The 26,615-nt window shown below is 33.2% G+C and overlaps 3 protein-coding genes across 3 annotated transcripts; 2 read left to right on the forward strand and 1 right to left on the reverse strand.

The window, feature by feature from the left end:
* The first annotated feature begins 1,090 nt into the window (after positions 1–1,090).
* LOC134248573 (annexin A7-like) lies at positions 1,091–7,358 on the forward strand. Its single transcript, XM_062730992.1, has 8 exons — positions 1,091–1,233; positions 1,372–1,447; positions 1,815–1,909; positions 3,592–3,705; positions 3,816–3,906; positions 4,330–4,409; positions 5,458–5,514; positions 7,131–7,358. The coding sequence occupies exons 1-8, from the start codon at positions 1,228–1,230 to the stop codon at positions 7,341–7,343; spliced, it is 732 nt and encodes a 243-aa protein (XP_062586976.1). The 5' UTR covers positions 1,091–1,227; the 3' UTR covers positions 7,344–7,358.
* Positions 7,359–14,197: 6,839 nt separating this feature from the next.
* Positions 14,198–19,984, forward strand: LOC134248531 (annexin A4-like). Its single transcript, XM_062730922.1, has 11 exons — positions 14,198–14,203; positions 14,422–14,497; positions 14,795–14,889; positions 16,099–16,212; positions 16,295–16,385; positions 17,396–17,475; positions 17,650–17,706; positions 18,745–18,934; positions 19,174–19,232; positions 19,361–19,483; positions 19,722–19,984. Exons 1-11 carry the CDS (start codon positions 14,198–14,200, stop codon positions 19,770–19,772), a joined length of 942 nt encoding a protein of 313 aa, XP_062586906.1. The 3' UTR covers positions 19,773–19,984.
* A 1,181-nt stretch (positions 19,985–21,165) lies between these two features.
* LOC134248532 (uncharacterized) lies at positions 21,166–25,461 on the reverse strand. Its single transcript, XM_062730923.1, has 3 exons — positions 25,172–25,461; positions 22,893–25,085; positions 21,166–21,229 (listed from the first exon to the last, which is right to left on the reverse strand). Exons 1-3 carry the CDS (start codon positions 25,459–25,461, stop codon positions 21,166–21,168), a joined length of 2,547 nt encoding a protein of 848 aa, XP_062586907.1.
* Positions 25,462–26,615: the final 1,154 nt, after the last annotated feature.

Genomic DNA, 26,615 nt, shown 5'->3' on the forward strand with positions numbered 1-26,615 from the left:
TTTATTTGAACGTTAAGACATTTCCACTCTCCTGTGATGTCATTGGTTTTTGCAAAGATCGTTTATATATAGAAAAATATCCTTTATGTGAATGCTTTTCAATAGATGCAATGCAAATAACTGTTAAGTAAAAAAATTATAAAAATGTATATTTTCTTTATTTAATCAATTACTAGTATTCAATCTTTAAAAATGTTGCCAAAGGCCATATATTCAGACATTCCTTTTATTATACATATTATATAAAATGCTAACCCAGATATTCACAATTCTAGTATTTTATAAAGTAGCAATTTTTTTGCAACTGTAAGCATCAGAGTTATGTATTTTCACCAGTTTTTGCCTAACGTTTATTATACTGTAAATACTTATAGCCTAATGAACAATTTTTAATGCTGAGAATCAGAGATAACTTCTCTTACTTCTTTAAGAAATATGTCAACCTATACATTTTTTTGCTAATTTTAGTCAATTTTAACTATTTTCAATGAAAATAAATGCCGTTTTTCTACTCTGAACTCTTAAAACTGTGAGGATGTAAATACCTATATGTAAAATACACCAACAATAAACATTGCTTTTTCCGAGAAAATGTAAAATTTGGGTTTGGGGTAAAAATCTCTTAATAATTTTCATTGTCATGCGTTTTAAACGAAATGTTCAAGAAGAATCCACTTGACCTTTTGAAGAGTTTATCTTTAACTGTTTGGGACTTTGAATCAGTGTACTTCCTATACTTCAGAGTTCACGGTACTGTTTTGCATAGTCACACTGAGTAATACAGACCCTCCCTATAAAGAACAATACATAAAGCAACTGCAAATTTATAGATAATTTTTTTTAGAAGCTGCTTATAAATAAGTTATAATTTCACCAGTCTGTTAATTTAAATAGTATTTGCGTCGCTGATTTAAAACCCATTTAAGTATACGTAAATTTCAATTTCACATTTCCATGCACAATTATGACATATATATGATGCTATTACAACTGACTCATATGCCTTTCGTTTTCATTGACGTAAAAAAAAATTAAAAAGTTTCGAAATATAGATGAAACTTTAGAGCAGACCTGCGCAATGATCGTTAGGTATGAGGAAATAGCGTGCATATTGAATCGATAAGCTGGATTAAATCTCCCGTGTGTATCGGCGGAAGAAGGCGAGTCGCCGGTAGTTATAATAACGACACAGTTTAGAGGTACTCACACTAGTACAAACCGAGGAAGATGGAGGTAAGTCATCTGTTTATTACTGTACACGCCTAAAGTACACGATTAATCGTTACTACAAATACAGTGTATATAATCTAAGTACAGCATGTTTACATGTCATATGCTGTTGTTTATTTAAATTGCATTATTTTCACCCAGGGTACAGTAAAACCAGCCGCAAACTTTAATGCAGAAAATGATGCCAATGCCCTCCGAAAGGCCATGAAAGGACTTGGTAAGTGGATTTATTCATAAGTACAATTCATATTAAAGGATCTCTGATAAAACACGCAGTAAACATCGACTATACCTAATTTTAGAAATGCAAAATATTTACTTAGTATACGCCTAAATATTCAAGGTTAACTACACAGAGAAAAAAAAAACCCTGTGTGCATGTAAAACGAGAATGAGAGCGACAGACGAATGTACAAAGTGAATTAATTAAATGCCCAGTCTGTCAGTTGTGACGTCTATTTTTAGTCTTGTGTCTAGATAAACTTTTTTTAAAATTCGAGGAAATTTGCTGTCTTATCTTAACAAAACACGTAAATTTCCTGACCATTTTTTAAAACCCTCATACACACTGGTTTATTTTGAAGGCACAGACGAGAAGAGCATTATTGATATCTTGACGTCACGAAACAATGAACAACGACAGGAAATAAAGGCTATGTTTAAAACCATGTTCGGCAAGGTACAAATAATTTACGAATAAATTCTTTTCATAAATCAACATATGAACATTCTGTTGTAGTCTTAAATAAGTCAACGAAATACTAAGCCGTGTACTTAATTTTTTCAAATTTATGTCATTCAGTGTGATGAATTTATTACTATTTTTATCCAGGAATCCCCTCCCCCCGAAAAATAAATATTTATATCTTTATTCGTCAAAAACACTATTCAGCAGAGAAAACGCAGTCGCTTTAAATTATGAGCTACTATGGTGTCTGTACGTAAGCCATTCTTCTCTTCATCATTTTAACTTATATACACTGAATTGTCGAGAAAAATTGATAAAATACTATATATTTAAAACATCTGAATAATAACCCCCCCCCCCCCCAGCGTGATAAAAAATAGCAAGAACCAACATTGCATGACGTTAACAGGGGGTTGACTTTGCAAATTTATAATTGCTTATATACGTGGTTCTCCGTTATAGGTATAGGTATTTGCATCAAACATCTCAATATTATATTCACAGGCACTTGTTTCGTAAACGGGACATCCCTACTTAAAATAAGTAGAGATGCCCCGTAAAAGAAACAAGTGTCTGTGTTTGTATTACAAATTTTGCATATAGTTGAGGGTAAATGTATCCGCCCTCGACAACCATTGTCAATTTCAAAAGACTGCGCCTCATTATTGCAATCGTTAATTTCGTTTCTATAAGTTGAATAACAACCCTTATGCTATTGTTAAAATGCAACGTGTCACTGCATAAAGGGGTTTCTCATGGAATGCGGATTACGTGTCAAATGCTATAGATTAAGTCCAAGATATCCGTAATTTGATATTTTTCTCAGAAAGCAATGTTTAGCTGAAGTGTATTTTACATTAGATAACGTTCCAAGAAAAGGAGCTAGCGAAAATAAGGGCAAAGTCATATTAAGGATCTAATGTAATTCAGACGAAATCCTAGTCCAAAATATCTGACGTTTTCCTGGCCTTTTTTAACGATTATGATGTTTTACTTTAAACATTCGTTTTCAATTACTTGTGTAGACAAATTTAATAACATCCTGTCGCAAACCACTAACAAACAAGAAGTGTTTGTGAAACACTGATGCCCCCGTATGGCAACATAGTGAATATTAAACTTTTAAATGCAAATTTAATATATTGGTACCCAAAGTAGGGTCTCCTAACTGGAAATACAATTGTGAAACATGAAAGCCCTATCACCATCTGTTCCAAAGTTATGGCCAGACTAAAAAATTTTCATAAGTACATAAATCTTCAAGATCAAGGTCAGAAGGTCAAGGTTGGTGGTATCCAATTAAAGGTCTTGCCACACAAATACATATGTGAAGTATAAATGTCCTGGTATCTACTGTTCAAAAGTTGTGGCAAAAGTAAAAATTTGGAATTTTTGTGTAAAAGTTGGTCAAACTCTAAGGTCAAGGTCAAGGTCAAATTTGGTGGTACCCAAAGAAAGGTCTTGTCACAAGGAATACACATGTGAAATATGCAAGTCATAGCTCCACTGAATCAAAAGTTATGGGCAAGGTTAAAGTTTTTGCGGACAAACAGACAAACAGAGAGACAGACAGACGGACACGACAAAAACTATATACCCTCGAAACTTCGTGTACGGGGGCATTAAAAAACCTGTAAAATTCCTTTATCTTAGAATATTCTGTTTTGATTTAGGATCTTGTGAAGGAGTTGAAGAGCGAGTTGAGCGGGAAATTTGAAGACGTCATCGTGGGTCTGATGATGACGCCAGTGGAGTATGACGCGTCAGAACTCAAAAGAGCTATGAAGGTTCTTCTTATCATTAATGGTTTATTTTTGAAATCTTATTGTTGTGAATATAAAATTTTTATATAAAATATTCACTGTGTTTGAACTGTTTGATAATTCTCTATACACAGGGCGTGGGGACGGACGAAGACGCTATGATAGAAATCCTAGCCAGCCGCAATAATGCCCAGATCAGAGCTATTAACGAAACATACAAAAAATGTAATAACATCAATTTTTACTATACGTAGGTTTTTAATTTAACCTCAACCTTTTCTTTGTTCTTTTAACTGGCTCATAAATATTTTTTGACATAAGATTTTTTACCGAACACTCGCTTTTTTAGTCACCTTATTGTGGTTTCTGTTTTCTAAAACAGACTAGGGGTTTGTAAGTAAACAAATCTTTCCTTATACACACAAATGCTTGTTTGTTTTGATGTACCCTTGAATAAATCAAGGATATATAAGTACTTACAGTGTTGTAGTAATAACAGTTTTCTAAACAATGTTTTCTTTCCTTCTCTGTTTATAAATACGATAATACATGCCTGTGTGTCACGTATAAACAATCGCTGAGTAAGGATAATTATGTATTTTAATTTTTACATATTTCATTGAAAACAATCATTCTTTTATGATTTAGTGTTCAAGAACACCTTAGAGAAGGACATAGAGAGCGACACTTCCGGTCATTTTAAAAGACTTATGGTGTCCCTGGCCAGTGTGAGTACCAAACAGTTTACGATGTTAGTATTGGTAGAGTCATCGTGTCACTTCCAAAGACACTATGAGTCTGTCTCTCTCCCTGAACGAGTCTGAAAACAATCATTTTTATCACTGCTTGTCTTCTGGTCAGTGGGAGTACGACAACAGCTATTTTTATCGATTTATTTTCTTTCTGGTCACTGTGAATCTTAGAACAGTTCTATCTATCGAATTTTCTTCTCTCTTGTCAGATGAATACAAAACAGGTCTATATACAAATATTTGGTCTCCTTAACAATTCTGTGTGTCGACGATGGTCTTCCAGGCTATTGTAAGCATTAAGATAGTTCTACATATTGACTTACGGTCAGCAAGAGTACACAAAAACACACTTTTCAATGTTAGAATTGGTAAGTTTAATGGGTCATTTCAAAAGACATATGGTCTATGTGGTCAGCGTTGAAAATATTCATTTATGTCGACCAAGGTTCGGTCTGGCCAAGTGAGTACAAAACAGTTCTATACTGCTTATGGTAAAGTGAGTACGTTTGTTTAATACTTATGGTATTTCTAACCGGTGTGAATATGGAAAAAGTTCTATATCTGTTAAAACATGACTTATGGTCGCTCTGGCGAGTTCTATGTCTTCAGTTTTGCGATTCGGGGTCTCTCTGGTCAATGTGAGTACAAAAAGCTTCTAATTACAAGTATCGAGACTAATGATCTATTTGTCAAGTGTAAGCACAAATGCAATTGTGTTCAATTTTATAATATATATATTAAGCTTCCTTTGCCAGTGTGTTTTATTTATATAATCTCGTGGTCTTCATGCTCAATTTTTTTATACTGTTGATATTGAACAAGTTCTTTTTGGCTGGTGTTAGTACTTCGTAAAGTTCTTTATTGTTATGTCAGTAGGGTCATTTTTAATCTTATGGAGATGTTATACCACTGTGGATGTGTGTATTGTTGAAACCCTCTTCATAAAAGCTAAATACAATTTTTATCCTTTTGAAATAAGAATCAATTACGATTTTCAATTTTACTGTCTTATGTATTGATTTAGGCGGGACGAATGGAAGATCAACAAGTCGACTTGGGCAAGGCAGAACAAGATGCTAAGGTGAAGTAATCTTTAACTTTTACGGGGACATACAGATTTTATGGATTTTTTTTAAAAAATTTTTATACTGAGTGTTTTGAAACTGTATTTAACTGCTAACAGAAAACGATCAATTCAGAAATGAAAGGAAAAATACTATATTAAAGACGAATTAAACAGATAAAAAATGAATTTGAAAATATCAACATTTTTTTTTTTTTAAAATTATCTATGAGACTGTCCAATAAATAATGTCCTGACCTCTATGACAAACAACACAGATATCATATGACAATAAGCTTGACTTTCTCATACTTGAATCTTTAATAAATCGATATCAGCTTATATGACCACTTATCATCTCATATTTTCATTGTGAGAAACTGGAAAACATGGGCTATTCGAGACACTGCATTAAAAATGAATGGTAAAGAATCAGTAAACTAGAGTGGAATTAAACGCTTCATCAAAGCTGCTGTAAAACTTGTTAAGAATCCCATAGAAAGATTCACGGAAATTTGTAAAATTTTCAATAACCAATGTCTGTTTTATAGACACATGAACAGGTGGATTTCAGTGAACAATATTGATATAATGGGCATCAAAAATGGGTACCGTTCTTGGCGAAGAGGAGTTACAGCAACCAATGTTCTATTTGCCAAATTTCAACAAATCACTCATGATGTTTAATTGACTTTAAGACACGTAGCAAATTTGATAGGCATCAATATTGGGATAGTTCACACTGTTTTAAAGAAACATTTGTCCGTAAATAAGAACAGTACTCAATGGTCACCCTATGTTTTGAAAATGAGTGAAAATGACAGCATGTAAGAAAATTTAAACAATTATTTTAGAAAATCAGGAATTGTAGTTATCCAAGTTTGTCTGAAATTCAAACAGATAAAGAAACGTGAATCCATTTCTTTAAACCCATAAACAACTTAAGAAAAAGATGCACTTGACAAAAACAGGTCTGAAAAGAGCAAAGAATTGCAAGTCGACAAAGACAGTTTTATATGCCATTTTCTTAAATATTAGTGTTCAAATTCTTATTTGGGGAGGCAGTTCAATTTCTGGAGGAGTCTAGAAAGCAAATTTTTTGCAAAAAAATCGAAAGGTTTTTGAGAGGAATGAACCAGAATCAGGAATCCACTACATTAAATTTCTTCATGACAGTGTCCAAACCCACACACCTTGAAGAGTAAAGGTGTTTATGGATAAACAGATTGTTAATGTTTTGTCAAACCAACAATATTCGCCAGTTCTGTCATCCTTTGACTTGATTCATTCTCCAAATTAATAAAATCACCTCTCAGAAAGAAGAAACAAGTCCAGGAAATCAAAGGATCTGCCATATTCCACTATACGAAGGGGAATACTAAAAATGAGTTCAAAAAACAATCAGAATTTGGTTTAAAATGTTACGGACATGTGTTTTAATTGAAAGAGAATATTTAAGTTAAATCATTAAAACTAAATCATTGAAAAGCGTCTTTTGCTTCTTACCGAGAACCGAGGACCTTATTTATTGAACAAGCCTCGTATATAAAAGATTTTGCGAAACACAGAAAATGACGCTAAGTTGACAAATAATATTTGTTTTAGGGGAAATTTTGTATTTTTTTTTTTTGCAGAGACTGCATGAAGCTGGGGAGAAGAAGCTGGGTACGGACGAGTCGGTTTTTAACTCCCTCCTGGTCTCCCAAAGCTTTCCCCAGCTGAGGGCTGTGTTCGAGAAATACAAAGCGCTGAGTGGGAAGGATATCGAACAAAGCATTAAGAGCGAAATGTCGTGTAACCTAGAAACCGGAATGCTTGCCATAGGTAACCTTAGCATGATACTTTAGGAGTTTTATAAAATGTATTAAATTTTAATATGAATAGAATATTGTTTTGAAGAAATATATACTTATATATATTAAGGAATATATAATTTGACAGGTTTTTTATGAAAGTAAGAATCGCTTATCGAATCATAAACTGAAAGGAAAGGATAATTTTGAATAATAATATTATTGTACATATAGGTACTAGTATATCCAAATAGTATTGCCATATTTCAAACACTTTTATTGATTGATTGATTGTATACTGTTTAACGTCCCTCTCCAGAATATTTCACTGATATGGAAAGGTAATTGCCGGTGAATAAAATAGGCCTATTCAGCACTTACGGCCTTTATAGGTACTAGTATATCACACCTGCTGTGACACGGGGCCTCATATTTCAATTAGTCGCCTTTTACGAAAGAAGTTCTAACCCGGATCCCCACGGGGCCACTCTTATTGAAGATTCTCTTGTGATCTCCCTCTGGGGTCGAGTATGACAGGACGGAAATAAACGAGGACGAAAATATCACTATATACAGTAGTAATAGAGTAAAATATATGGTGTCTTAAAAATGTATATTTATAAGACATGTTTACTTTGCCTACAGGGTGCCGGGACTGACGATAAGACTCTTATTAGAGTCGTTGTTTCGAGATCAGAGGTGGACTTGGAACAAATCAAACAAGAATTTCACAAGATGTTTAAAAAGTCACTCTCGGAATTTATCAAAGTATGTTCTTTTTATTTATTCACCAATTTTTTAACAACTGGATAAAAAAAATAAGCAAATCTGCGAAGCAAACTCCGTAAAATATCTGTGTTTAAGAAAAAAGTAGAAATTGTAATTAAGCTTTAGAAAACAGAAGCTTCCTGCCTGCAAACAAATGAGGCAAATATTTATTAAATTTGATTTCATTTATTTTTTGATAGGATGATACTTCGGGAGACTACAGAAAAGTGCTATTGCAGCTTGTGAAATAAGGTCACGTAATAGGAAGTAACTAGACTGTTCTTGCCATTGTGTTCTTTAGTTTAACTAACATGGTATCGAGGACTTTTTACAACGTTCTTAATCAATTTGCATAATTATAACCAAAGATACATACATTATAACTTTATTGAATGCATGTATTTCTCTTAGAACTTGATTTCTGTTAAATGTTCTGCTTTATTAACTTTGATTTAGCAATGTTTATTGTTATAGTATTTTAAATAAAAAACAAAACAAATTGTGAATGCTTAATTTGATGTTTTGACGAGGAATGTTTGCTTTTCCTCGTCTTGGACTCCTATATTTTGACGATATTCATCATATAAGGGTCAAGTAAACAGGAAATTGTTTATTTGTATATTAGTATAAAGACTTATGGTTTTTTTTGTGCGTGTGAATATGGAAACAGTTCTATATCTGTAATAATTTACGAGTTCCATTTTCATTGAAAAAGCAGCTGTCAACGACTTTTATGCCAACAAAAAAATATAACACATGGTCATGTTTAAAGTTGAAAAAAAGTTTTGATAATTGTTGATTTGGGTAAAATGATTTCAAATTTGATCCAAAAGTTCATTGGAGTACTGTTTTTAAGAATATATTTTGCAGATACAAAAAAGTTTCTCCTTCACTGCTGTTTTTGAAATATGAGTGAAAACGACAGCGTGTTGGTTTAACAATTATTTTAAAATACCATATATTGAACGCTGTTCAATGAATAATTTTTTGGATATTCAAACAGAAACAAAAAAAAAAAAACGCTTTGCTGATTTAATCCTTAATGATTTTACAAAATTTATAATTAAAATACATGTCCGTACCATTTTTATCCAATTTGTGATTGTGTTTAGAACACATTTGTGAGTATGACCCTTCGTATACTGGAATATGACAGACCCTTTGATTACCTGGACTTGTTTCTTCTTTCTTAAAGGTATTTTTTTCAAGTTTGGAAAACGAAACAAGTCAAAAGGTAAAAGATCTGGTGAATATTGTTGGTTTGACAAAAAATTAACTTAAATTTTTCATGACCGTCCAAACTCCTTTACTCTTCAGGGAGTAAAGGTTTTGGATGCTGTCATTAAAAATTTTTAGTGGATTTCTGAGATCTTTGACCTTCACACTGGTATTCCTTTCATTTTTGAAAAAAAAACATTTGATATGCAAGAAACAAGTCTGGAAAATTGAACTGCCATTTTCCAGAATAAGAATTTGAACAAAAAGACCACTAATAATAAAGAAATTGGAATATAAAACTGTTTTTGTGCATGTGTTGCAATTAAAAGAGATTAATAATAACCTTTGCTGTTTTTGTCAATTGCATCTTATTGTTAATTTGTTTTGAGGATTTAAAGAAATGGATTTAAGTTTCATTGTCTGTTTGAATTTCAGACAAACGTGGATAACAACAATTTCTGATTTTTAAAAACAATTGTGAAGATGTTCTTACACGCTGTCGTTTTCACTCCTTTTCTAAACATAGGGTGGCCATTGAATAATTGAGTACTAAGCTTTCTTTTACTGTAAAATGTTTCTTTTAAAACAGAATAAACTAACCCCAAAATTTGCTATGTGTATCAATGTCAATCAAACAACAACAATGATAAATTTGCTGTTTTCACATATGTAAGTGAATATTTCTTTGGGATTCTTATCATATTTTACAGCAGCTATATAATGAAGTGTTAAAGCAGTGTGTCGAAAGCCCTTGTTTTCCAGCTTCTCATAATGAAACTGTGTGATGAAAAGTAGTCACCAATAATGCAAAAACCTCTGATGTTTTGGAGGTCCGTGTTTCCTCTGCTCCTTTTTTGTATTGTTTTATGGACTTTGATATTGAATATATACTGTTTGTTATCTCCATATCCTTCACTTGAATGTACAATTAGAATGTTTTAAAACAATAAAATAATTCAAATGATCATTAACAAAGCAAGCAAATTTACAAGTTCCATTTTCATTTTTAAAAAAGTAGATGTCCATGATGTAAAAAAGAACCTGTGTTTTAATTTATCATGTGGAATGGTCCTGCGTCTTGATGGTATTGATATTGATAAAATATACTGATTTCAAATTACTAAAAGTTTTTAGGATTTTAAGCTTCCATTTCTGATAAAATCACTTTGTGAATTAACTCTTGTACGGTACTCACAAAGTTTCTCCTTTGTTTTATTAATATTTTAGAAAGGAGAAATGAAAGAAGCTTTGTAGAAAATTTTCTGGAATCTTTTATGTCCATGCATCTTTCTTAGGATTTTTAGAAACAGTCGACTTTAGGTATGATAACTCAAGTTCATTTTAATTGCTTTGCGTGAAGTATGATTTTCGAGAAATTGATCTTGGAAATAGAGCTATGGGTATTAGTTGGAATACCTTTTGCTGAATGATATCCCATTGCCCTTTAAATATATTTGAAATAATGTAAGGTTGACATCAACAGGTAAAATTGTCAAGACAAATAAACGGTTTTCAGAGAAAAAAAATTCTGATTCCAAATAATGAAAGAAAGCATACTATCATAAAACATGTATCTGAAAAGTATGACTCATCAGATTTACCAGCAATGACGTACTTGCAAGGTCTCCTACTGGACTTTCGCGAGAAGCATTGAATTTTACAACGGGGGATTTAATTTTATATTAAGACTTGCGTTACATTTACGGAGTACGGGGATTGATAATAGATAAGTAATCCTTTGGCTAAAGATTCATTTTGCACAATTAAACAAGTAAATAAATAAACTTCGGAATTTTTATATAAATGTAGACAATATAAGTTGTTCCTATGAAAGTTGAAGTGTGGGCTTCATACAAATAAGATTAATTTACTGTTTCTCGATTCTTTGTTCAACTTGCCTTTAAGACTATCACTTCTTTCTGCACAGATTAGACCCTGTTCTGAAATATGGAGAAGAAAGAGTTGAAAACATTTCATATACGTTGAAAAGTAATTGAGATCTTTTTGAAGTAATATCTGTATCTAGTCTGTTTAGTTTGCTATTGACTCTATATTGCCTGTTCATACGAGTGTTTAGTTTGTAAAAGTTTTATCGATTCGACGGTTAGATTTAATAATTAACAAAACCGGTATTGTTTCATTTTTATGTTGATTCGAGATATCCTTTGAGTTCGAAATAAAAGATACCACAGTATGTGTCACATTTTTTTCATATTTGAAAGAGACATAAATGGCAAAATCACAACAAAACTTTAAGACAAAAGTGATGTCAACTTTTCTAATGTCAATTTGATTTTCCAAAATAAATCTTCATCAACCGGTTTCCAGTTAACACGCAAAAATGTTTACTTTTTTAAGCAAATACAATTTATCACTGAGTCAAATGCTGACTAATGTTTTTCATACTAAATTGTTAGTCCATTATTTATACACTGAATTGACGACGGATTTTTCCGTTATTTCCCACGGCGGGTGAGACCGGTCGGCAGGGGATGCTCACTCCTACATGGCACCTGATCACACCTCAGAGGTTTTGAAGGTCTGTGTTTGTTCTGCTCCTATTTTGTATTGTTTTATGGACTTTGATATTGAATGCTGTTCGTTATCTCCATATCCTTCATGAAGAATATCTAAAACGGGGCAAGGTTTTAACACGGTCATATAGAATAAAATCACAATTCGCAAGGTTTAGGGTCAATACATTGACCATGTCAGTAAAAAGAATCTATCACTAGATCGATTGCTAATTGATGTATTTTAATACTACTTACATATAATTGGTAGACCACTATTTTCAAACTGAATTGTCTATAGATTTTTGCTTTCGACAGATCATGACAAGGAGCACACGGCGATTGTAAATGGTTGACAGGAGATGCTTAGTCATTCCGAGCATCTGATCCCACCTCTAACGTTTTTGTAGACCCGTTTGCTCTGTCCCGATTTGTATTGTTTCAGTGAAGTTTTGAGTATCATTTTTGTTCGTATTCGCCATTTTTTACTTAAAAGTGTTTGGCTGTTCATATTGTCATAATAAAATTACAAAAGTCTTAATCATTAGACGAATTCTTGTTTGAAAAGATAACTATTGTTTACCACTCATTCGAGAATTATAAGATGAATTTGAAAATGGCATAAATGACATTGAGTAGAGAAAATAACAGTAAAGGGGTTCGTTATCTGACAATTAAAACATGAACTTGACAGACAATACATTTTATCACTGATCTAAAGAATATATCTTCTATAAATTTGTTTGTCACGTCGCTTTATGCTTTTTTTTCTCTTTTGATATTGTGATTAAATTAATTGCGTCTTTAAAATACACACAAGGCTGAGCAGAAAAAAACTATTTAGTCAAATAAATAAATTTAATTTCCTTTGAGAACTCTGTGCATCGTGTTAATGTCACCAAAATTAACTGTATTTTTTTGTTAATTCCTCATCTGACTAATAAATGAATGAATGACTCCTGTAAAATAATTATCGAGTCTCAATCTCTTTATAATGAAGGTACAGGGGAAGTAAAAAATTGGCGTTTAGCTTAAAATTGTCTCTGCTCTTCAAACGATAGAGTTTTCTGACAGAGAATTTACTTTTAGAGTACCCAACATCATATTTATACCTTTAAAATTAAGTGACCAAGTAAGAAAATCGAGACAAATGTGGACTTACTTTATTGTCTGAGAACCAAAATCTACGTCTAACATATTCCTAAAGCCAACACAATCACGAGACAACGCCAAATCACACACATACAACTATTCATATTAAATCACTATTTCGATATGTTTTCTATAAATGATATGAAAATATCTAGAAATCAGGTTATCATCACAAATATTTTCTATCAATGCCATGTTTCAAAACTAAGGTTTTCTTCATTATTCTTTACTCTTTTTGTTTAATTTGCTTTGTATATGTATTTTCCATTGGGTTTTGTCATTCCACATGAAGGTGCTTATGTATCTAATGCTATGTACATGTATGATTTGGTTAATACTTCCATAATAAGATTTGTTTGAAAGAAGAAAAATGCCTTAAAAATAAAATTAACTTAATTTTTGTATAAAATATTCACTTCGCAATTGTTTATAAGGAGGACATACATATAAAAAAAAGTTCCTTTTCAACAACAGTATTCAGTTAATACAATACTTTTCATCTCTTGGAGTAATTGGATTACAACCTTTATCTGTAATTTGAGGGAACTTATTCTGAAAGTTATAAATACTGTATTAGCATTTGATATAATAACTTCATTGGGTATTCTTTGTTTAGTGCTGCCATCATATTTTTTTCATTACTTGCAATTTATTTGTTCTCTAAATATCAAAAGACTTGAACAATTTTTCAAATGTTAAAACTGACATATGATTTTGAAGAATTTCTTCCTTACAAAGGGAACTATGAGTACAAGTTTGATTACCACTTGTAGAGATAAATCCAAGTTCTCCTTATATACAATTTATATAATAATGTGCCTTAAAAGCGAAGACCATGTTGTTACCTGCTTTGTCAGTTGGGACCTAATAAGTAACTTTAACTACTGATCATGTAATCTATCTAATTCTATTTTCACATATGGATTATTGAATACAGGGGGATACATGGTTTTCATATTGCTCTTCAATCTTTCAATACACGAGTGTAACATATATCTGATATATTGAATCCATTCTGACAGTGTTAACATCTTCTCTTTTTCATATCTGGCCTATTGTCTCAATGAACTTGTCCTATAGTACATCCTGATTTTTACTTCAGTACACATACATGATACCATAAGGATATGTACATTGGACGTGACAGTATATCTATGGCATAACGAACAACTAGGATCTGTTGTTATAACAGGATAGATCAATGTCAACACCCTGCTTCAGATCATTAGATAAATCAGAAACTTGATAGAAGAAGTCATGGCGGTAAGTTTACGATTTGACATTGTATGTAATCTTATAACATGAAGGGTCCATTTTAAAGTAAAGAATGTTCAAATTACACAAATAACTGAAAACCTTCATTATCACAATATTTGTTTTTAAGAAAAACCAGTTTCAATTGTAGTTTTTAGAAAAGAGATTTTAAAATGTTTAACAAATTAATTTTTAAAAATCCTGTATTAAAAACATCATACTCGCAGACAAGTGTGAAAGTTCCCGCTAACTTCAATGCCGAGAGCGACGCCAACATTCTTAAGAAGGCAATGAAAGGTCTAGGTGAGTGAAACAAATGTATACATCCGCTTTATCTTAGCTTAAGTATACATCAGCAATTCAGTACTGTTGCTCTCATGATTTGATAAATGATACAAACAAAAATCGATAGAAAATTTAAAATTCAATGTATGAAAACTTTTGTGTACGAGTACAATATATTTTTTAAAATACCAACATATACAACTGTATATTTTTTGGGAGCTTATAAGGTATAAACTGTGAACTGTTCTATTAGGATTAATAAACATTTACTATATGTATAAAACGAATATTCTGAATTCATTTTTAACAAACAAGGCACTGACGAGGAGAGCATAATAAACATCCTGGGACATCGTTCTAATGCACAACGACAGGAAATAAAGAAAGTATACCACACTTTGTTCGGAAAGGTAACATTTTCCTTTTCCTCCACCTTCAGCAAATAAAGGGTTCCATAATAAAAGTAACGCTTAGATTCGACCAAAGATATGTACATATATGTACATGCTGTAAGTAGGATTTCTGAACCGAGGCGAGCTAATATCAAATGAGTTAATGTTACATAAATTTCAACAACCTATTCAAAGACATTCGATGGACGTTATAATGACATCGTTAGTAGATACAACATTGGATGGTATTTTGACATATATATTTATTATCAGATTGTTGGGGCTTTGTTTTATGCTAAATATTACTACTGATTATTCCTTCTTCCTGATCAAATATAGAACTCACGTCACACGTGACGGGTTGACAGGAAACACGTACTTTTTCTAGACAACTGATCCCGACTTTGGAATTTCCTAGTTTTCGGATTTTTTTACATTGTTTATACATTGTTCTGCAAATTAGAATTGTTTGTAGTTTTTTGAGATCCTTCTTTGTTACCTTCACTTGTTGTAAGCAACACATGAAAATAGAGGTTGGATCAGGTGCTATAGAGGAGTAAGCATCCCTTGTCGACCGGACAGACCCTAGGCCTTTTCTCTTTGTGATGATTGATAATAAATGATGGCTTAACAATTCGTATGAAAGTCCAGTGAACATTCGAATTAACAGCAGAATTCTACCATAAAATATGCGGAATGTTGACTGGAGGCATTATGATATCCTTTTATCACAATAAGAATTGTTCATAAACTGCCGCCAAAGTTTGACGATAAAATGTTAAAGTTATCAAGCTAATTATTATAAGATTTATTTGTCAGTTTGCTTCAAAGGTCTTGCTCTACTAAAACATCTAAACTTTATACGGATGTTTTAGACTCTGTTGTCACTTTTATTTCGAGTTCAGTGGTATATATCAAATAAACGTTGGAAAGAACTGAAATTTAGCTTCATAAAATTTAAAATTAAAACTTGGTCGGTTAATATAACAACACAATTCATGTCATCAGTAATTCCAGCGGGTTATTTAGAACTGGTCACCAAAGAAGAAAATCTGCATATTGTGACAGAAACTTTCATATCAATTTCAAAGTATATTTTTATCGAATCGAAATTAAGTTATTTTTTAGGAGATAAATCAAAGATAGAAAAACTCATTCCGAATGTCATTAAAGAAGGAGTCTATAATGTCAAAAGCCCTTCTCTTCTAGTTATCTTTTGGATTTTAGGCTCTTGTGAAGGAATTGAAAAGCGAGTTAGGAGGAAACTTTGAAAACGTCATTCTGGCTTTGATGGTACCACCGGCAGAATACGACGCTGATGAGCTTAAACGAGCGATGAAGGTATGACGAACATACCCGACGCACAAATATTGGACTTAAATTGTATTCAAATGTAAATTGTTTGTATTTTCCTATTCTGCAGGGCATTGGTACAGACGAAGATAGATTAATAGAAATTTTGTGCAGTCGTACAAATGATGAACTTCGCGCCATAAACAGAGCGTATGAATCAAGTATGCGTTTTCAGAAAATTTGATAAAAATGAGAGGAATGATTAAGATTTTGAATCTTTTTAAATGTTTACTATATTTGTTTTATTTGATATTAAAAGTTTAATTAAATCAATGCGACATTTAACTCAGGACACGACATTGTCCAGACTTTTTAACCAACATTTCTAATTGTGATTCCAAAAAATGTTTATTGTACTTGGCGGGATTTCTTAGCAGTATCTTAGCAACATATCATGTTGAACCCAAAACATGCCTGTTTTTAAAGGTATGAAGTCCTAAAAGTCAGAATCCTATGGGAGAATGGTGGGATTCTTAGTCCTAACAAATATCCCAACTTTTTCTCATGGGAGATGAAAGTGTCAGCTAGGATATTTTCTCCCACTGGAATAATTCTCCTACAAAATGCTCTAACGGGAAAATTCCCATGGATATGGATATTGAGTATTTTCCATACATTGTTTAACAGAGGATATATCTCATATTGATACTAATATCTTTCTCATCATATCCAATGGGAAATATCCCGTTTATTACCAATGTTTGGGAGAAAAAATACTCATTATATCCTTTGAAATTATCGTATTTGTGCAAATTTATGGGGAAAAAAATTCCAATGGAAGAAAATAACCCCCAATGTCCTCAAATAACACTTTTTCAAAATTCCATTGGAATAGGGGAGAAAGGTGGACATGTTTACAGTAATGAAAGAAAATAACTTTTTCCATGGGAGAAAGGTGGGTTAGTTGTTAGAACTTAAATCCCACAATTCTCCAATAGAATCCTAACTTTAAGGACTTCATATCTTCAAAAATAGACGCGAGTTCAACCCTGTGATATTGCTCAAAAATTCTACCAAGTGCTTTAATTTATTTTTGGGCATCATAATTAGAAAAGGTCATTAACAGACAATATCGTGTCCAGTATTAAATGTCGAACTGTTTAAAGATATCAACAATTCATTGACTTTGCATCCTAAGTATAAGATTATTAATTCTCCCCTATCTCTACAGAATACAAGACGGTCTTAGAAAAAGACATTAAAAGTGAAACCTCGGGGGATTTTAAAAGACTATTGGTCTCCCTGTTAACTGTAAGTTTTGAAAAACTTCAGACAAATATTTTACATTCTTTATACCCAGTACTAGTATATTGTTCTTGGTCGAAATTACATTATATTAGGTTTCTGTTGGTAAAACATCTGAAAACATTTTAATTTTGTTAAATTCAAAATTCGTCTGTTAACGTTTTTAACTTCTTTTTCAAGTGTGGTCGTCAGGAAAACAACAATATAGACCTGCAAAAAGCTGAAACTGATGCCAAGGTGATATGTGGAACAAAAACTTCATATAAGGCTATTTTTAAAAGATTGTTTACCCTTTCTTGACTCAGGATTTAAAAAATTGGAAGTTTTGTTAAAAGTAAAATTTCAAAAAACTTGTTGACGAGATGAGAAAACTCTTGAGAAAAAAATGAATTTTTTCTAATAGGTTTAAAAAAATTAAGTCGAGTAATTTTAGCCAGTCGGTCAGGAGAAGGTAAACATTTTTTTTGAAAGATGGCCATATAATAATTAGTATAATACCTTTATATATATATAAGATAAAAGTAAATTATTTGAATTTTATTCGTTTTGAAATGAGAAACTGTTACCCTCTGAATACTAGTAATCGATCATCTTCTTTTATTCGGGGGTGGTGTGGGTAAACGTGTTCAATGTTACCCTCAGCTACATGCAGTGTATTTATATCTTATGACAATCAAAGGACAAACTATACAGCATAGAATTACCATTTAAATGTCAAAAGTAAGTTAAAATATATTGAAAAGTAGGTAACGAATAAAGTTCACGAGGTTGGTAATCCTGTACAAAAGCCATAGAACCATGCTATATATGTGCAAAATATTAAGCCCATACCTCTAGCAGTTCTTAATAGACAAGATATGGCAGACAGATAGGCTGGTAGACAGAGAGTTGGAAAGACTATAGATAAATGATCTTTATGTGTCGTTTTACTCTGCTGGTGACACAAAGTAGATGTTCCGGGTTAGAATAGGTCCTCGGTACCCCCTTACTTGTCGTAAAAGGCGACTAAATGGGGCGGTCCTTCGGATGAGATCGTATAAACCGAGGCCCCGTGTCACAGCAGGTGTGGCACGATAAAGATCCCTCCCTGCTCAAAGGCCGTAAGTGCCGAGGATAGGCCTAAATTTGCAGCCCTTCACAGGCAATGGTGACGTCTCCATATCAGTGAAATATTCTGGAGAGAGACGTTAAACAGTATACAATCAATCAATCAATCAATCAAAGTAGATGTTTTACATAAAAAGATGTTTTATAAGCATTATTATCTCATTACAGAGATTATATGAGGCTGGAGAGAATATGTGGGGTACAGACGAGGCAGTCTTTAATTCCATATTAGTCCTACAAAGTTATCCACAACTCAGGGCTGTGTTCGATATGTATTCCAACATAGCGAAGAAAGACATAGAGGACTCTATCAAGAGTGAAATGTCAGGAGATTTAAAGGCGGGAATGTTGGCAGTAGGTAATGTATAATAATGTAAGGACAACAATTTCAGCAAAGAAGAATGGTTTAATTAAGAAAAACCTTAGAATTATTGATATATGGTAGAATAACGTCATCCATATACTTTGTGCTATAATATATTTAATGATAATATCGTTGATCTACTCTGTATTATAATAAAGCCGTTGGTATACGTTGCATAATGCTAATGACTTTGTTATACTGTTAATTATACATGTACTTGGTTTTTTTTTCAGTCAGGATTGTCAAAAATAAAGCAGCATTTTTTGCGAAAAAGCTTTACGATTCCATGAAGGTATGTGAATCTGAATGCAAAACTTTTTTATGAACAAAAAAATCAGCAATTAATAAACAATGTATAATTATATCCCATTTCATTTAGAAAAACGCTAACTTTATGGTAGTTATGTTAAATTTACACAGGGGTTAGGAACTGATGATGATGACCTGATCAGAATAATTGTGTCAAGGTCAGAAAAAGATATGGATGAAATCAAAAAAGAGTTTCAGAGGCTGTACGGCAAAACTCTGGAGGACTTCATCAAGGTAAAATCACAATACAATACAAAACCACCAACAGGTCATTATTAATGATATATAGTTGTGGCAAATTTTTATAATTTCAACTACAATCACAGAAAAATAAGCTTTGATAAAAGGCATTTGGTATTAATGTGTTAGAGTTTCTAAATCTTTAGTGATATTTGGTGTAAAGAACTGCATCGAAGTGTTATGGTTGTTTTAGTCCTTTTCCATCTAATCTGCATTCTTTCTACCATTTTAGGGTGATACGTCTGGAGATTATAAAAATATTCTGCTGGCACTTATTTCCTAAGTTAAAACGCCTGCAATCTGGGGATCAGCAAACAAGGAAGAATTAAAACATCCATATGTTTATATAAATTACAATTTTTCAATGCTTTCCACTGATTCGATTTTTATTTCAAATTGTAGTTTCTATAACGGTTAGTCCTATTTAATAAAGATGTAAATCTAATAAATTAAAATTTTCTTTCTACTAAAAAATGTACCAACTAAGAAGTGAAACTAAGAAGTCATATTGATGAATACTTTGATGTAAAATTTATGAAATATGTAATTGAAAACTATTTTAACTTGTTATATTATAATTGAAGATTTAACATGATTTTTTTTTGTTCGAATTGATTGTACCTTTTTTCTTTAGTCCGAGTCTTTGTTCATAATTCTACCCTCTGTCTACTGTTCTTCATGGAATTTAAGAGAAAGCCATCTGTAATTCGTTACTTGATACATTTTAGCCTCATATTGTAGCCCCAACTTACTACCAAGGAGTTATGACATAATAAAACTTATCCACATAACATCGAGATGTCATTTTTAGTATTAATACTTAATATTCATGACTTCAAAAGGAACTATATTTCAACGATTCTTACTCTGTACACATGCATTATGTAAAATCTGATCCCCCTTTTAGCACAATTCACACTTCGGTGTCCGTTATTGAAAACTGAAATTTAATAAATACCAACTGGGAATGTTTATGCAACATTTCTATTTCTATTAAGCATAACTGTGCTGATTAGGTCTAGTCGTTCTTTTCTTTGTCATTGTTTGTCTGTAACACTATAGATCTCGTACGTTTAAGTCTTCTACCTTTAAATGTAAACTTTATACCTTTAAATGTAAACTTTATATCATAATTTATAATAACTATAATTTATAATACCTGATTTTCAGGTCAAAAGTCTTTCTCGGGGTTCTTACTGCACATATAAAATTACAAACAGCATCAAATAGTACATATTCAAATTTGCACATCACCCATAGTTTAGGCTGGTGTAACCATATGTATTCTGTTTGACATGAATGTATATTTAGGAAAAAATACTGAATCCTCCTCAGAAGGGCTAGTTGTGTTAATATGAAGGTAAATGTTACACCGAAACTTTCTGTTTTTAAATAAAAACGCCCAAAGTTTCCAACAAAGTTTATTTTGTATTCCCGTGTAACACTTTACACACAGGACCCGACTGAGTAACTAAATGAACACACAAATTCTACCCTAAATATTAAGAACTGCCCAACCTACAGACTGCCAATCACTGCTAAATTAACCCGTTAATTGTGAACACTATGAATTCTGCATTTTCTCATGGCCAGCACTTCAGACATTCAATCCCCCTGAGACTCGGGTGATAAAAGTCAGCAATGCTGATACAAGAGCTAAATTTCCCAGCCAAATCTTAATGAGCAGTCAAGACCTTATCACATAAACAGATCACTGCAGTCTGTAGCTTAGAGTAATTACTACAAATCAACAAGATTAAGATAATATAAATCAAGCATTAATTATACAAACAATTTCACACTAAATTTCACTTTAACACCTCCCTTCCAAAGATAAAAATTTAACTGTCAATAGTTGAATTTTTTCCAAGTTCATAATTCTGTATACAGCAACATTAAATTTAACCAGTCACTAAATTCACTTTAGCCAGTCCAAATAAGTATTTAACAGTTAATAGCAATTAATTATCAATAGAATAATATAAATCCAAAATGAATTTCACTGTAAATCCAAACTGAATGCACTTGAATTTTATGAATATAAAATTTTCACAAAAATTGCCCATAATTCACAAACACATTTCACTTTTCAGATTCTTGATAATCCGTCTGCATTTGTGTTTTTGCTTCCTCTCTTGTATCTAACTTCAAAGGTGTACGATTGTAGTGCGAGGGCCCAACGCAACAGTCTCTGATTTTCTATATATTCGATCAATGCGTACTATCTTTGCAAGATATATAACTGTATTCAGCGGCAGCTCACACATATTGGTCCGACCAAAATAATTCCATCATGATAAGTAGATACAACATTATTGTTCATGATAAGAGTAAAGTTGTGTATGTCATACGTTAAAGAAATCAAAAATAACGTCAAAATATCATTAGAAAGTCACTTTCCCCCCGAAATGCAAATAAAAAATATCAATATTCCTACGCTCGCTCCCTCCTCAGCCTTTTTTTTTTACGTGTTTGATAACAGAGAATAATTAGGTCATTCTTCGATTCATATCTTTTCACCAATGAATTGATAATACTATATCAACAATTGTATTAAGTACATGTTTATAGTCCGTTAATTATCATACAATTTGTTCTTAAAGAAAAAATTAATCATTCTGTGTGTGTGTATTATTAAATGACGGAATTTTCAATCCCTGGCCTGCTCGTGTGTACACTTCGTAAACTGTAGGGTATGTGTGGCAAAACGAGAACCGCATGGGTTGGAGATTCGGGTTCGTGTTGAAGTTCAGCATACCATTATATATAGAACTTGAATAATGTAAGTAATTTCTGCGACAAATATATTAGTATATTTCAGTTATTTTCAAAACAAAAAAGGTTAGGTTTTCCATGTTTTCAGTTTAGAATTTTCCGACCCGGTCCTGATTTTCCCAACCCGGCCATTTTAAACACAAGTTGTTGCAGATGCAAATGTTAGAACAAACTATATAAAGTTCAACAGGGATTGTATAATTTTTATTAATCAGAATTCGTATTTATATGATCTAATTAAGAAAAGAAAAGTTTTGTCTGACACCGTAACTTCTCGGCAAAACAAAACGTGTTTCTCCGATCTCGCTGGATGCGTGTGACAGCTCCATTGCACGTGTGTAGACCAAGGCTACAGGTACATGTAGGCCTATGTGTACTGTTTGTTAGGAGACTGGGTGACCGTAATGCTATGGGATCACGATATTTACAACAGTTCCATAATTAGACATTGCAGTTTTTTTTTTTATTAACGTCATTATAAACACTGTTAAACATATTAAATCTAACAGTCGAATATCTTTGGATATGGGGTAACCCATATCTATTCTTGTAATTCTTCAAGCGATGCAACCATGTTAGTGGATTGTGATCTGTTTCTACGTAAAACTTCCTCCCCTCTAGGTAATACGAGAACGATCCAATGGCCCAAACGATAGCTAATAATTCCTTCTCTATCGTTGAATAGTTCTTTTCCCTTGGTAGTAACTTCTTACTAAGGTAAGCAACTGGGTGATCACCATCTGGCAACTGTTGGCTCAGGACAGCTCCAATTGCGTTATTACTCGCATCTGTTTGTAGTACAAACGGTAAATTGAAGTTCGGATTGACCAAAACAGGAGCTGTCATCAGGGCCTCCTTCAGTTTCTTGAATGACTGCACTTCCCTCTCCGTCCATTTTAATTCTGTGGGTTGACTTTTTCTCAGTAGATCAGTCAGTGGTACAGTTATGTCCGCATAACTTCCTATATACTGGCGATAGTATCCAGTTAATCCCAAGAATGATCTTAATTCCTTCTTTGTCAAGGGAAGTGGAAAATCCTCCATGGCCTTCAATTTCCTAGGGTCTGGTCTAATTGTCCCTCCACCAACTATGTGTCCTAAACAGATGATTTCTGCTGCTCCCAACTTACATTTTGATGGTCTGATGGTAAGATTGGCCTCATAAATACGCTGAAGTAGCTCTGTTACATGTTTGATATGGTCTTCCCACGTCTGACTGTAGACAATTATGTCATCAAAGTACGCAACAGTATTTTGAGTTCCATCTAAAATACGATCCATAAGTCTTATGAATGATGCTGGAGACGTCTTCATACCAAACGGCATCACTGTAAACTCGAAAAGGCCAAATGGGGTGATGAAGGCGGATTTCTCGCGTGTTTCCTTTGCCAGAGGAACTTGCCAGTAGCCTTTTGTTAGATCAAATCTACTCAAATATTTTGCACTTCCAATTTTCTCAAATATATCACTCATGCGTGGAATGGGATAAGGATCCGTGAGAGTTATTTCATTCAATTTTCTATAATCAACACATATTCTAATTGTCCCATCAGGCTTGTTGACAAGGACAATTGGTGAGGCCCACGGACTTTTGGATGGTGTAATAAGTCCTTGTTCTAACATTTCATTCAAAGACTCCTTAACTTCCTGTTTCTTAGCTTCCGGTATCCTGTAAGGTCTCTGAGTAATTGGATTCTCAGACGTTGTTTTGATTGTATGTGAGATAACATCACACTTTCCCGGCTTTGATGTGAAAATTCTTGAAAATTTCTGACAAACATCCCTTAAACTCTGTCTCTGCACTTGAGTCAGCCCATGTCCAAAGACAAGATCTGAAATGGTTTCTGTGGTGTCGTTAGGAAATTGCTGTTCAATTCCAATTTCATTTTCTGTTGCTGCCAGTAATCTATTTCCATCAACCACGCTCAACTTTTCCAAAGAAATATCCGGTAAATCAAGGTTCACTTCACCAGCCTCATCGTTAGTTACCACGACATTTAAGTCCCTTGGTACGACATCACATTTATTCATGCGATTTTTGGCACTTACTTCATTTTGTTCTTGTTCTTTTGCTTTGGCTCTCGTAACCACAGCTGCAACTTTGTTCCTCTCCAGAACATCTATTCCCAATAAACCATCTGCAACCAGATCAGGTACTAAACCTACCTGAACATGCCCCTTAAACATTGGTGTTTCCAGGTTAACCACTGCTAACTTAGCCTCGAATGGCTGTCCAATAGCTGTAACCAAGGAAGTAGTTTGTCCATGTAGAACACATTTTGGATCTACAAGATCCTCCCGCAATAGCGTCATAGATGCTCCAGTGTCCTTGACCGTTGACACTTCCACATCATCCACTTTCCCCGGAACATAATGTAAACCCCATAATGCTCCTTTCACGAAACACGACGCTAGATTACCTTTCTTTGGGCATTTGTTTGCATAATGTCCAAAGTTCCCACAGCTAAAACATTTCACTTTTTCCAAACTTTTCTGTTTTCCGGAGTTCCCCTGTTCCTGGCTCTTCTTCTCACCTAACACTTTAGGATTTTGAAGTTTTCTGTCCTCGGCCGATTTTGTTGGTAGAATGTAATCCTCAGCAGCTTCAACTAACTCACTACTTCCCTTATTCCGTCTAATCCACTGGGCTTGTTGAGGAGATAACGCCTTTAAGAAATACTCTTCTCGGAACTTTTGTACGGGATCTTTCTCATCAATGAAACGACTCAAATACAGATCTATTCTTGACATTAATCCTCTGTAAGTTTCTCCTGGTCTACGTTTAATTTCCTCCAGGAACTGAAAGTAGTCTGCTGGGCGCCTGCCGAATCGATTCAAAAGAGCCTTATACAGAATCCCGAAGTCACTTGCTGCGACACTTCTCGAGCTTCTCCGGTTAAAAGTGACCTAAGCTGTAAAGCTTTTGAGTTCTCAGTCCAACCTGCATGCTCAGCTACCACATCAAATTCAGAGAGATAGCACAAAATGTCATCCTTTTCCTGATTAAATGGTTGAAGTTTAATTTTTGGCATTCCTGTCGAATGTGCTCCTGGCGTTGAATTGGCCTTCTCTAGCTGAACACGTAATTCCAAAATTTCTTTTTCATGTTCCAATTCAAGTGTTTTTAAACGTAATTCATGTTCCTGTTTTTGTTTAGAAAGTTGAAATTCCAATTCCAAGTCCTGTTTCCTAGGCATTTTAATTCCGCTTGTTAAATCCAAATATATGTATAAAATTTCAAACAATATTTCACATTTAATTAGGATCCTTTACCGCTGCCACCACTTAAAATGTTACACCGAAACTTTCTGTTTTTTTTTAATAAAAACGCCCAAAGTTTCCAACAAAGTTTATTTTGTATTCCCGTGTAACACTTTACACACAGGACCCGACTGAGTAACTAAATGAACACACAAATTCTACCCTAAATATTAAGAACTGCCCAACCTACAGACTGCCAATCACTGCTAAATTAACCCGTTAATTGTGAACACTATGAATTCTGCATTTTCTCATGGCCAGCACTTCAGACATTTTGAGACTCGGGTGATAAAAGTCAGCAATGCTGATACAAGAAGCTAAATTTCCCAGCCAAATCTTAATGAGCGGTCAAGACCTTATCACATAAACAGATCACTGCAGTCTGTAGCTTAGAGTAATTACTACAAATCAACAAGATTAAGATAATATAAATCAAGCATTAATTATACAAACAATTTCACACTAAATTTCACTTTAACAGTAAATTATTGTCAAAATTGTTCAAATCATGAAAATTTGCTGACAAGGTTATTGTATCAACCAAAGAACTTACAAAACGTAAATGAGAATGTTGATATTCTTGTTTCATCAACTTGTTTGTCAATAATTTTCCTCGTTTTAGAAATTTTTTCATACATAGAGCATGCTCTTGCGTATCGAAGCAACTGAGAGATATAAACTCTATATGAAGGTATTTTGCTGTAAAAGTAAGGGAAGTTGACGATTGAAAACATAAAGTCATCACGTTTACTATAGAGCTTGTTTGTTAGATAATCATCAACGTCTTTTTCAAGTATAATACCCAATTATGAAAAAGATATGTCACACTCTGTGATATCTTTTATATCAATCTTGCCTACATGAGCTATGTCCACTAACGTGAGACATGCTCACTAGCGCCTGTGTCATGAAGGTTGAGGGCAAAGTAGGTTTGCCTATATGAGCTATGTTCACTAGCACCTGTGTAAAGATCAGAGTAATCCTACCTGAGTAGAGCTAGGCTTGCCCAGGATGCAATATTTGATAATTGTCATAACATAAGTACTCAACAATGATGCTGAATAATAGACGTACATGTACAATATCCCAT

The sequence above is a fragment of the Saccostrea cucullata genome, unplaced genomic scaffold (assembly GCF_032062105.1).
Source record: "Saccostrea cucullata isolate Sc308-1 unplaced genomic scaffold, CSIRO_AGI_Scuc_v1 ctg55, whole genome shotgun sequence".
In the NCBI taxonomy this organism is placed as follows: Eukaryota; Metazoa; Mollusca; class Bivalvia; order Ostreida; family Ostreidae; genus Saccostrea; species Saccostrea cuccullata.

What these genes read in the sequence shown, in the direction of transcription:
- LOC134248573 (XM_062730992.1), top strand. An exon ending in TAACGAAACATACAAAAAAT is followed by an intron (nt 3,907 to 4,329) that starts GTAATAACATCA and finishes TTTATGATTTAG; the next exon opens with TGTTCAAGAACACCTTAGAG. An exon ending in TTATGGTGTCCCTGGCCAGT is followed by an intron (nt 4,410 to 5,457) that starts GTGAGTACCAAA and finishes GTATTGATTTAG; the next exon opens with GCGGGACGAATGGAAGATCA.
- LOC134248531 (XM_062730922.1), top strand. An exon ending in AGCTTAAACGAGCGATGAAG is followed by an intron (nt 16,213 to 16,294) that starts GTATGACGAACA and finishes CCTATTCTGCAG; the next exon opens with GGCATTGGTACAGACGAAGA. An exon ending in CTCTGGAGGACTTCATCAAG is followed by an intron (nt 19,484 to 19,721) that starts GTAAAATCACAA and finishes CTACCATTTTAG; the next exon opens with GGTGATACGTCTGGAGATTA.
- LOC134248532 (XM_062730923.1), bottom strand. Translation starts at nt 25,461, where the DNA reads ATGCCTAGGAAACAGGACTTGGAATTGGAATTTCAACTTTCTAAACAA. An exon ending in TCAAAAGCTTTACAGCTTAG is followed by an intron (nt 25,086 to 25,171) that starts GTCACTTTTAAC and finishes TCGATTCGGCAG; the next exon opens with GCGCCCAGCAGACTACTTTC. An exon ending in TGGGCCATTGGATCGTTCTC is followed by an intron (nt 21,230 to 22,892) that starts GTATTACCTAGA and finishes GTTGATTTGTAG; the next exon opens with TAATTACTCTAAGCTACAGA.